Source organism: Eubalaena glacialis, chromosome 13 (assembly GCF_028564815.1).
Source record: "Eubalaena glacialis isolate mEubGla1 chromosome 13, mEubGla1.1.hap2.+ XY, whole genome shotgun sequence".
In the NCBI taxonomy this organism is placed as follows: Eukaryota; Metazoa; Chordata; class Mammalia; order Artiodactyla; family Balaenidae; genus Eubalaena; species Eubalaena glacialis.
This window is the reverse complement of record NC_083728.1, coordinates 55,039,801-55,052,603: the sequence shown is the minus strand read 5'-3', so window position 1 is coordinate 55,052,603 and position 12,803 is coordinate 55,039,801. Positions and strand designations below refer to the sequence as shown.

At 49.9% G+C, this 12,803-nt stretch overlaps 1 protein-coding gene across 2 annotated transcripts in view; it reads right to left on the bottom strand.

The window, feature by feature from the left end:
• Nucleotides 1-12,803, bottom strand: part of BFSP1 (beaded filament structural protein 1) — a 37,812-nt gene that overhangs the window by 11,725 nt on the left and 13,284 nt on the right. Inside the window, exons 3-5 of one of the 2 annotated variants that reach the window (XM_061209214.1) lie at nucleotides 8,760-8,855; nucleotides 5,969-6,061; nucleotides 2,302-2,409 (exon numbers count right to left, since the gene is read on the bottom strand). In XM_061209214.1, coding sequence (XP_061065197.1) covers nucleotides 2,302-2,409; nucleotides 5,969-6,061; nucleotides 8,760-8,855 — 297 coding nt within the window. The remainder of the gene's footprint in view (nucleotides 1-2,301; nucleotides 2,410-5,968; nucleotides 6,062-8,759; nucleotides 8,856-12,803) is intronic. The other variant, XM_061209215.1, reaches the window with a different exon arrangement.

The window sequence follows — 12,803 nt, the reverse complement described above, 5'->3', positions numbered from 1 at the left end:
TCAGAAACTAGGCTAATCCTTTATGAAACGTCTTAATTTTATAGTCAATAAATGCATATGTGTCCACAGAGAGACAAGCATTCTTTTCGTCCTGGAACCGGACTTCACCGGTTGATGTGCCCACCACATCAGGCTGGGCTCCCTCATCTCCTGAGAAGGAGACTGGGCTCCTTCTCAGTCTCTCGAGCAGAGGTTTTCAATCTTATCGCCGTGGCCACTGGAAGAGCCACATTTTACATCACAAACCATAGACATCATACAAAGATATAAGTACGTGTGTGTATTTGCACAAATCTATATACTTAAACACACATACAGATATATTTAAAACAAAGGTTTCACAAAATAAATCCTGCCTCTACTCGCCATGCACCCTGTCATTTCCTCTTTGGTCTTAGGCTAGTGTCGTGAATTCCTTCTTTTCTCAAGCCAGTTGATTCTGCTGAGTTCATTTTACAACCCAGTAATGAGTTGTAAATGGTGGTCTGGAAAACACTGGTGTCTAGAACCGTGACTGGGTGTGCATCCACTTCTCCAAACACTCATTCACACACACACACATACACACAAAAACATACACGCATACACTTACATACACACATATAGACGTACACACAGACACACGTATACACATACACACGCACACATATGTACACATATAAAAACATGCACACATATTACACACACGTACACACAGTTACATACACACATTTTACACACGCATACACTTACATACACACATATACACATACATGCACACATACACTTACATGCATACATGCACACATATAAAAACATGCACACACATTACACACATGTACACACATACAGTTACATACACACATTTTACACACATGCATACACTTACACACACACATATATACATACACTAATGCACGAATATATACACACACATACACACATACACGCATACACACATATACACATACCCTTACATACAGACATATACACACGTGCACACATGCACACATATAAAAACGTGCACACACATGACACACACACACACACACACACACACACCCTGACCCTCCCTCCATCCTCTCAGGGCCTCAGAGGAAACCACACACTCACCAAGTCACCAAAACGGTGCATCTGGTCCCCAAGCTGCGGTTTGTCACAAGAGCAGGACGCGTTTTAAGGGCAGTACTCGCTTTCCTGAGCTGGGCTCTTTGCCTTGGGGGACCATCCCCAGGCCCCCATTTGCTCTCCGTGGCCCCTGAGTTGCTGCACAGGGAGGGGCCGGGTGGTGGGTGGGGCAGGAATCAGGATTCTGGACTCAAGTCCTGAGATCTGGAGGACACCGTGTACCCACCAAAAGCACCACATCTCATGTGGCTTCAGCAGGGTTTGATCTTGTCAGGCATTGGTGGGATAGAGACAAAGTAACATATAGCCTTTAATGGTCTAGGTTTTCTAGAGGGGCAGATTTAAAAAAAATTTTTGTTCTCTTGTCCCTTATGTGTACTTGTCAAACCGAGCATCAATTTACTTTTGGATCTGGGAAATGTGGTTACACAGCGTAAGAAGCGTATTCTAACCCAACGTCCCCATCAGAATGGCCCGGTGTACAGTAATGAGAGAAAGAAAAATGGAGGAATCACAGGGTTGGCGGGGGTGGGGTGACCCACGAAGCTCGTTAACCATGAAGGAAGGCCACAGAGACAGGACTGAGCTTTCCTGCAAAGTTTGCAAAAAGCTTTTCTGCTCGTTTGCAAACTAAGCTTCACCGAAAAAAGAAAAGGGGTGGGGTGGAAATGCAAAGTTTCCGCTAACAAATTCTGAGCAGGAGCAAATCCCAACACAACCACTCTCTCCCGGGTTGCAGTCAAATTCCAAAGGAGAGAGTTTAGGTCATGAGAAGAGAAACAGGAAGCACAGATTCGCGCGAGCGTAGGGTAAAAACCCCAACGTATGTTCGTTTCTTATTTTCAAAAACAAGGTTAAACTGGGCAAAACAGATCGGTTATGCAGGAGTGGGGATAGCTTACCCTCGGTGGGGGAGGGGTGGCAACTCAAAGGGGGCCTGTGGGGGACCTCCGGGGGCCGCGAATTAGTGGGACCCGCTGCCCCCGTTGGCCCAGGGCTTTTCCAGTCTGGGCAGGAAGGCATCCCGGGAAGTGGACGGCTGGTCACTCCACTGGGGATGCTGTTTGCGGCTCTGAGGGCTGAGGACACAGGTGTGTTGAGTTTGTAGAATTCACAGCGCTAGATGCACGCGTGCACACCTCTGCAGGCACGTGACACCTGAATGAGAGGAGCAGATAGGAGGGGCGGGCATACCTGGGCCTGCAGCTCGGCTCTCTGGGCCTGCAGGAGGCAGAGCACCTCTTGGCCGTCCTCCAGCTGGCTCTGCAGGGCGGCCACCTCCCTTTCCGTCAGGAGCTTCGCCTGCACAAAGAAGCCAGACTCAGCACGCTCACACTCGGAGGAGAGGGGCCGCTGTGTTCTTCATGTTTACGTCCCCCCAAGTTCACAGGCCGAGGCCCTAACCCCCAATGCATGGCATCTGGAGGTGGGACCTTTGGCAGGAGGGTTGGTTTAGATGAGGTCATGAGGGTGGGGCCCCCATGATGGGATTAGTGTCCTTATTAGGAGAGGACGAGACACCATGCTCCTCCATGTGGGCAGCAAGGAAAGGACAGGGAGAGGGTGGCATCTACCAGCTGGGATGGGGTTCTCCCCAGGGACCAAATCTGCCAGCCCCCTGACCTTGGACTTCCAGCCTCCAGAACTGTAAGCCTCCAGAACTGTAAGCAATAAGTGTCTGTTGGTTGAGCCACCTGGTCTATGGTATTTTGTCACAGCAGCCAAGCTGACTCAGGCGGGCCCACCGTGGCCACTCACTGCCTTTTTGCTTTGTTTTCTAAGTCTGAGCCCTGAGCCAGAGCCACCAACTGTGCTGAGCCATCCCCACGGCACACAGCAGGGGCCATGGCGACAGGGGAAGCCCGGTCGGTGCTCTCGAAACGTTCCAGAAGGAGGTCCACCCTCAACCTCTCCACACTCTGCAGAGCAGCTGCCCTTTTCCCACCAGCCTCTCCACATTATTCAGAAACATCCAAACCCCTTCCTGAGAGCCTGGCCTCTCTAGAGCAGCGCCTTCTGACACGGAGACCCCCCCCGCCCCCACACCGGGCAGAGTCACAGCCCAGCACGTTCACGGCCACCCGCTAAAGGTGCCCCTGCTCTGCAGCCGCCTGCAAAGTGGCCGGAGCAACGAGACACAGAGAAATTGAGAGCGAGGGAGGAGGAGTGGGCCTGGGGACAGAGCTGCCGAAGGATGGTGTGTTTATTTCTGAGTCTCTCAGTGGAGACGTGCATTCTCTCCGTCTCTCTGTGTGTCTCTCTCTCCCTGTGTCTGTCAGTCTGTTTCTCTCTCTGTCTCTGTCCTCCCTGCTTCTCTGTGCCTCGGCGCCCGCCTCCCTACCCCAAAGACACAGACATGGGGACAGCTGGGAGCAGAGGGGACTCACGTCCTGGGTACCACTACATGGAGGATGTGCAAACATGCCAACTGAGACCTGCAGCCTCAGCATGGACGCAGACACAGTGCAAATCCCTCACCCACCTCCCCGCCAGGGCCCGGCCTGCTTGTCTGGCCCCACCTCTCCTCACTGCCCAGCTCCTACTTATACTACATCCTCCCCATGCCCACCCACAGGTGCCCCCACAGTGCCTCGCGCACAGGAGGCCCTTGGATACTTACTGTAGAGGAAGGAAGACAGCCGGCAGCTGTCAGCTGGAAGCCAGCACTAACCAACCCCCCCAGCATGATGCTCCCTCCTTATAAACTTACAGACGATGCCACCTCAACATCCAAAGATGTCACTCTGGGATCCCAGGGGAACAAGACAGAAACAAGACCGGCTCTGCAACTGTGTCTGAGCTCAGACCAAGTGACCACCGTGTAACCACAGAAATGACCACTAACTCAAGTGATGATGCTTAGTTACCAAGCACGGCCTTAGCCTCACCCCATACCTCGGCCTCCAAGGTACAAACTAGGGGGATATTCAGCCATAAGACCAGCCCCCCACCCCCCGAGAGCACCCAAGTCAGCGCAGGCCCCCATCCACGGCGTACACCCTCCCCTCCTGTGGGGAATAATAAACCCAGCTTGATTTGACCACAGGGGTGGCCCCAGGGACCTCTGGCTACAGGACACTGACTTTATGCTTTATGGACACATTAACCCCGTGCTCCTAGGAAGCAACGCTAATTATATCCTTTGTGCAAACTCAACTGGCATTTTCTAGGACAGTAACAAGAGTCAAAGGAGCAAACCTGAAAGCAACCACCTAGCTCGTATGTAGAATTTTTCAGCTGAGATTAATAAAGAATGTGATTCTTTCTAAATCTGCTTTGTAACGTGCACACGAATCCCTGAGCATCTTGCTAAAATGCAGATTCTGACACAGTGGGTCTGCTGGGGGTCGGGCTGCAGATGCTGCATTTGTCTCAAGCTCCCGGACAACGATGCTGAGGGTCTCTGATGATCACTGATGCTACCAAACTAGGTCTAGACGGCGCTACATTAGTACAACTCAGAAGAACAGGGTTACAAGGGAACAGATGATGTGATTTTAAAAGTGTGCTCTGAGGTAAAACACCTATGAATTAAAGGAAAAATGTCTGCAAAACAGAAATAAAGTGTCTGGAAAGAAGTCTCTGACAAAGAAAATTATGCTTTAGGAGAAGATGTTTTTTAGGCCTTAGCGGCAACCCCAGTTCAGTTGGGGTCATTGGTGGGCAATGTGGACAAGAATATCCCCATCAAGGCCAAAAAAAGTAACTCTCCTGCTTCTTAGATGTTACTTAGCAGGGTTCAAAATGTCTCTGAAAGCAAATTTGGGGATTTCTTTAGCTTTGATATAAAAAATTAGGTTCAAACAAACATCAAGCAGTCAGCTACCTTAGCCCACTGGTTTTCCAGGGTGTGGGTCTGGGTAGACTTCTGTCCTAAGTCATCCTTGCAGAAAAACCCAGAGCCTTCTCAGTTGAACAGTCTACAAAACCCTGTCCCAGCGTAACACTCCTCTGGAGAAAGGACACGTGACATTTTTGTTTTAATCTGCATCCTTTTCAGTTTACTTTTACAATATCATATCATGCATCACAAAATCCCATAAACCACATTAGGGGAAAAAAATACATCAATATCCTGTTGCCCTGCTAGAGAGCTAAGTGAGGAAGGGATTTGGAACATTATATTGGGAATAAGGTTTTACATCCAAATCCCAGTTTTTTTTTAAATCGGCTTCAATCACCTCTATCCTTTCCCAAGAGTTTTCATGCCCCAGACTAGCAGAGCCTGACCTTGAAAATAGAGTCACTAATTGTCTGAGGTTCTCTGTATTCAAAATTATGGTCAAATTGATACGGGGAATAAGAAAACAAACAACCCAATAAAAAAATATGGGCAAAAGTCTTGGGTAGATAGTCCAACAAAGAAGCTATACGAATGGCAAATAAGCACATGAAAAGATGCTCAACATCATTAAGGCGTGAGGGGATGCAAGTTAAAAGTACAGCGAGATACACAACATACCTATTAGAGTAGCAAACGGCAAAACCAAAATAAAAACCCGACATACCCAGCGTTGACAAGGAAGCAAAGCAACAGAAACTCCCATCCGTTGCCAGTGGGGATGCAGCAGTGCTACAGTGCTTGGGAAACAGTCTGGTAGTTTCTTATAAACTAGACAAGGAAGGACAGCCCGTAATCCTCAAGAGGAAATACCTAAGAAGATGCTCAGGGGCACAGTTTATGTCCTCAGATGTCTAAATACCCACGTTCACCGTCTGAGTGAAAGAGCAGAAGAGTGAACTTTGAATGTGAACCTGCAGTGGGGGTGACCTGACGCTTCTCCCTGGGTCTCTGGGCCCCCGGGGCTGCAGGACAAATCCCCATGTGCGGTTTCCCAGCCGCCTGGGCTCCCGTTCTTACCTCCCTCATGCCACTGGTTATGGCGGCTGCTTGCGGGGTGGTCTGGATGATCTGCTGCAGGATGCTGACATAGGTCTGAATCTCCAGAAGATTCTGTTGGGGGAGGAATGCGTTCTCATGAAAACTTGAGCTCCCCACATTTTCCCCTCCAGTACCAGGTGACCCGTGGGATGAATGCCTTCACGTGTCCCACCACCACAAATAGGACAGACCGTGATGGGTGCGGAGGACGCTTTATGCCTCCTTTAATCTGCATGAGAACACTGGGCTCCAAGAATAAACCGAGGCTTAGTTCATGTCACCTTCCCTTCAGTCCCGTGGCTGCCTTGCGGCTCTCTCCATAGCGCCCTGGATGCAGGGTTATCAGAAAATCAGGGATGGGGGACAAAGAGTCCCCGGAGGGCACAAAGGACCTTGCTGACTGCAGCACAGGCGGTGCTTCAGAGGACAGGCTGTGGCCAGTCCGGCCGGGACTGCCTCACTCACTAGCTGCATGTGGCCTCAGGCAAGGTATTCAAACCTCCTAAACCTCAGGTTCTTCCACAAAAGAGGGATTAACAACCTGAAGGCAATGCCTGGTCCCTTTCACCAGCAGATCACCTGGGCCTGCTCCGTGCCCGAGAGTTGACAACGTAGCACAGCTGCCCCCTCCGCAGAACTGCCCTCGGCCACACAGTGGTCATCCTGCCAGGAAGCTATGCAACTGCCCCCAATGCCACACCATCCCCCACCCGGACCAATGACTCCTGGCTCAGGACACAAGACCAACCCTCTTGCCTCAAGGTGGGACCAAGCTTGTGGTGCGATTCACGCTCCAGAGCCCCCATGGGATCAGGCTGAGCCTGGACTCCAGCTCAGCCCCTTCCCCTGTGCCTTCCTGCCCCCAGCCCCACCTATACGCACCTCAGGCTCTGCTGACAGGGAACCTAGGACACTGTCTCTTGAGGCTGTTTTCTGGGATTCAGTGAGACAATGCAGCAGGCACCCACAGAGGCAGGAAGGGACTCTGATGCTGCCTGAGCACTTGCCAAGTTCCAGGTTGTAGCAGGTGCTTCACCCATATTACCTCACGTCGCCTCAGTGTGGGTTTCCCCAGCAGCAGACAGTTATAGATCGAAAGTTGCGTCCCTCCAAAATTCATGTGCTTCAGCCCTAGCCCCCGGCAGGATGGTATTTGGAGGTGGGACCTTTGGGGAACAATTAGATTTAGGTGAGGGCCTGAAGGTGGGGCCCCCAGGGTGGGATTAGTGCCCTGATAAGAAAGGCAGTCACTCTCTCTATGGATACGGATCTAGGAAAGGCCAGGTGAGTGCATGGCAAAAAGGCAGCCGTCTGCAAGCCAGGAAGAGGGTCCTCACCAGAACCCAACCCTGCCGGCACGCTGATCTCGGTGCTCCAGCCTCCAGAACTGAGAGTGATGAATTTCTGTTGCTCATAAGCCACCAGTCCATGGTACTTTGTTACAGCAGCCCCAGCTGAGTAAGATACAGACCCTGGGGGAAGGATCTGGGTGCAAATAGTTTGCTTGGGCAAAGATGCCGGGAAACGCGAGCAGTGGAGCAGGGAGGTGAGACACTGTGTTATCAGGTGAGTTACCCCTGTGGGCACCAGTCCTAGTGGGGCTCTCTGGGAGCCGGTGCAGAGGGAGCTGGGGTATGTGTCCACCAACTCCATCCGTCCCTGGCTGAGGCTGCTCCGGGGGCATTAACTCCCCAACATTTCCTGTGAGGCAGACCTGCCCTCCGCTGACTGGTGCACATTGTTCTGAGGCAGAGACGCAGATACTGCAGCTGGAGGGAGGCCAGGCCCCCTGGAGAGGTCAGCCCCGAGGGTTGAGGGTCATGGCCAGGCCCACAGGTGTCTATGCTCAGATAACACGGCTGTGCAGGAAGGAGAGTCTGGCGTTTGCATTTTGAAGATGAAGAAGCTCAGAGAGGTTAGGCCATTGGCCCTTGGTTACACAGCTCCAGGACTGGACTTTTCCAGAACACCAAGGCCCCCCCAACGTGAGGCCTGTGAGAAGCTGGCGGGGGTGGGGGCAGAGCACAGCGCTACATGCGAGGAGGCCCCTGCATGCCATGTGTTCCCTCAGAGACAGGGCTAAAAAATTACGACTTTTGCATTTTCTCCATTTTCTGAGCTGAACCAGTCAACAGGCTACAGCTTAATCAAGACGGATCTGTGTGCAATTACTCTGTGGACTGTAACGTCCTGCACAGATATTGGCTCCCCCCCACCCATAACCCCACACACCCACCCCCACCCCCACCCCCACACACACATACACACACACACATACACACACACACACACACACACACACCACACACACACACCCACGCACACACACACACACATACCCCCCATGCACACACACACATACACACACACACCCACACACATGCACGCGCACACACATACCCCCACACACACACATACACACACATGCACACACACACACATACACACATACCCCACACACACACATACACACACCCACGCGCACACACACCCCCCCCACACACACACACCCACGCGTGCACATACACACACGCACACACACACACATATCCCACACACACACACACACGCACACACGCACACACACACTGCCACCCCTCCCACAGCCCCGCAGGTCTGGCTCACTAGGTGCCCTCCAGCGACCTGCCCAGCCCCGCTTGGTTCGGGGCACCGCACACAGGGCAGCCCACTCCAGCCACCCCATTTTTTCAGCCACGAGTGCCCTGAACTGGTTTTCTGGGGGGAAGGGCTACAGAAGGGTCATGGTTACCTTTTTGTACCTGTCCTTGGCCGCACTGATGTCATCCTGCAGAAACTGGGCTTCGATCTGAAGGCGCAGGTTGCTCAGCAGGGCTTCATCTGCCTCCTGCAATGAGAGGCATCGACTCTGAGGGGCCGTGGGGGCGGGGGGCGGAGAGCACGGGCGTGGGTGTGACATCGGCCGGGGTCTTACCAAAATGCAGACTTGTTTGCTGGGTCTGGGAGGGCGTCTGAGATTCTGCATTTCTAGCCAAGCACTGGGTTAGCCCATTGGTCCTGGTCTAGAATAGTGGTTCTCAGCCGAGAGTGATTTTGCCCCCAAGGGGACATTTGGCACAATCTCGAGGGTTTTTTAATTGTCACCACTTGGCGCAGGGGGGGGGGGGCAGGGGCGGGCGGGGGGGTGTTACTACCGGCATCTAGTGGGTAGCAGCCACCGATGCTGCTAAATATCCTACTGTACTTAGGACAACCCCACACAACAAAGAATTCTCCAGTCCGAAGTGTCAATAGTGTCAGGGTTGAGAAGCCTTGATCTAGAAAGATCAGGGAGAAAGAGTATATTTATATACCGATAACCTTAAAATTTAAGTTACATCTATATTTGTTCTATATCCTATCATCAGTGAGTTGAGTTTCTAAGACTAAGAAACAGTTTTCCCTTAACACTGAAACCTTTATTTTAAAATGAAGCTAGACTAACACAACACTGTAAATCAACCATACTCCAATAAAAATTAAAAATAAACAAATAAAATAGCATGAAGCTAGACCCTATCTTACCATTCACAAAAATGAACTCTAAATGGATTAAAGATTTAAATAATTTAATACTGAAACAAAAACTCCAAGAAGAAAACAGGAAGAAATCTCCCTGACATGGGTGTTGGCAATGATTTTTTTGGACATGACACCTAAAGCACAAGCAACGAAATCAAAAATTAACAAGTGAGACTACATCAAACTCAAAAAAAGCTGTGCACAGAAACCATCAACGAAGTGAAAAGACAACCTATGGGATAGGAAACCTTAATTTTAATAGTTTTCTCCCAAGGACTGTTGACACCTTGAGGCCATGTATCTTCAACATAAAATTCATGTTTTAGCATGATTGCTGTGGTGAATAGTGTTTGTTCCTTTCAAGTTGGAAACGACACTTAGGACAGAAGATTGAATGTTCTCAACAAACTTTTTGATAATTCACCAACTTTTATCTCATTGATCTTTTTTTTCAATAAATTTATTTATTTAATTTATTTATTATTTTTGGCTGCGTTGGGTCTTCGTTGCTGCACGCGGGCTTCTCTTGTTGCGGAGCACGGGCTCTAGGCGCATGGGCTTCAGTAGTTGTGGCACGCAGGCTCAGTAGTTGTGGCTCTTGGGCTCTAGAGCGCAGGCTCAGTAGTTGTGGTGCACGGGCTTAGTTGCTCCGCAGCATGTGGGATCTTCCCGGGCCAGGGCTCAAACCCGTGTCCCCTGCATTGGCAGGTGGATTCTTAACCACTGCGCCACCAGGGAAGCCCATATCTCATTGATCTTGTTTGGATCAACCAAATAGGTATGAGTAAGTATTTGTGCTCTTCATAAGATAGTGCTGTGATGTCTGGAACTGACGTAAATACTTCAACAATTCAGCGAGATGTTACAGGTCCAAGTTCCTTGCCCCCTCTGCCATGCCCACCTGCCAATACCTGAGGGCCTGCTAAGTGAATTTTTACTGACTTCCTAATGACTTGTTAAAAAGCATGATGAACGTTAGCAATGGGCTCTCACTGACAGAGGTAGAAATGTGGTTTGCTAAAATATTTAAGATACTCCCTACCACTGCGTGAACAGAGTTAAGACAGTCAAGGTATGTGGACAGGCCAAGATATTTTGAGACACGCGCCATCCTGGTACTAATAGCGTTTAGGTTCCAGGGAGGCATTAGGCCTGCACTCTTAGGAAAGGCACTTGATTCCTTATAATCGTTCCTGTAAAAGACCGCTGGTGTAGGGAGATATGATTGTCTGATGCTGACAGCAAGGATACCAGAATCCTGACCCTATTGTATCACCTGCCTTGAATGAGCTTTTCATGCAAAGTGTTGCCTTAGCACCTAAAACAGCAGAGATCTGGGACTTCATGGAGCCTGGAGAAGAGGCTGTATGAACCTTAGGGGACTGCATCAGAATAAAGGCTTATTTAATAAATATCCATTCACGTGAATTTGGTCTGATACTTCAGCAAGATTGTCAGGGATCGGCTAACCCTCACCCAACTCAAACCTCAAAATAGGTACTCAAAATAGGTAAACTATTTTACCTACCCAAGAGAACTTCAGAGTTTATCTTAAAGAACTTAAGAGTTGTGCTAGATCAGATTGATCAATTTGCAATAGTTAGCAATGTACCTTCACACATGCCTTTTGTGTAGGTTTATGCAAGCAAAAATTAAATAAGTTGGGACTTCCCTGGTGGTGCAGTGGTTAAAAATCCGCCTGACAATGCAGGGGACACAGGTTCGATCCCTGGTCTGGGAAGATCCCATATGCTGCAGAGCAACTAAGCCCGCGAGCCACAACTACTGAGCCCACGCGCCACAACTACTGAAGCCCCCACGCCTAGAGCCCATGCTCCACAACAAGAGAAGCCACCGCAATGAGAAGCCCGTGCACTACAATGAAAAGTAGCCCCCGCTCGCCGCAACTAGAGAAAGCCCGCGCGCAGCAACAAAGACCCAATGCAGCCAAAAAAATAATAATAATAAAAAAAATTTTTTTTAATTAAATGTTATTCTAATACAGCGTTGTCCAACCCTCAGGCATAATTTTAAATTTCTTAGTAGCCCCATCAAATAAAAGAAACGGGTGAAATTAATTTCAACAATATATTTTATTTCACCCAATATACCCCAAATCTTATTTTATCATGTCATCAACATTTTAAAAGCTATTGATGAGATATTTTCCTTTTTTCCAGGCTAGGTCTTTGAAACCTAGTATGTATTTCACACTCACAACACATCACATCGATTTGAACTCTGCATTTTGACCCCTCCCCAGCCTCACATGGCTAGTGGCCCCTGCGCTGGACACGGAAGGTCTAGAGGACTGATTTTAGATACGTGGACCATCTTGTCTCCCTCAGTGTCTCCTGCTCTAGAGGGAATCCCACAGCCCTTTCAGCCTCTAATTTCCGGTTACCAAATCATTTCCCCTGAAGACTCTGAAATCCCTTCATGGATACCAGGGATGCCAACACTGGGCAAACAGGTGGGGAGGGAAGAAGGGAAGGACCCCAAGACCCAGAGCCGGTTCCTCACCCGCAGCCCCTGGACTCTCCTGCATGCTTTCCCCAAGGTGCCGCCCACTTCTCAGCCCTGGAGCTGGGCCTCCGCTGTCCAGGCTCCGCTGCCCAGCATGTGCGAAAATCACACCCTTTAAGGGACCCACCCATGGTCTGAAGTATTATTTTTAAATCAGAAGTAAAAGAATTAACCAAATTATTAGAAGGGATGCATGTTTCCAGGTACAGGGCTCTGAACTAAAATAATGTGAAATCCGTCTTTGGGTGTTTTAGCTTCTGGGCTCATTCTTTTGATAAATGAGTTAACCAGTCGCTGATTTTTGATACGCTCTGCCTTCAGGAGTTTACCATCCTGGGGGCTTAATGATGGGTCCTCAAATCCTGTGTCACAGGGATGGTCACACAGAGTACAATGAAAACACAACAGTATTGTCCTTGTTTCAAGACCTGTGCTGCCCGACTCCCCCCCAGCCCCCGGGAGAGCAGAGCATTACTGATGCTCTTGTGCAAAGGCCCCAGGGAAGGTGGGGGGCCCCTTGGAGGTCCTGGTGAATGGCTTTCTGAATTACTCAGGACCGTCACATAAGTCTGGGGAAGCCCCTTCCTGACAGACATGGTGAAGGAAAGAAAGGCTGGGTGTCTTTCCTGCACTGGGAAAGGGCTGAGGAACCAGATAGATCCTGGGTAATTTACAGGCCTTGGGAAGGACAGAAACCAGGGCAGCCCCAGCAATCTAAGCAGCTGGGGTCCACGGCACTGCCCTTGGG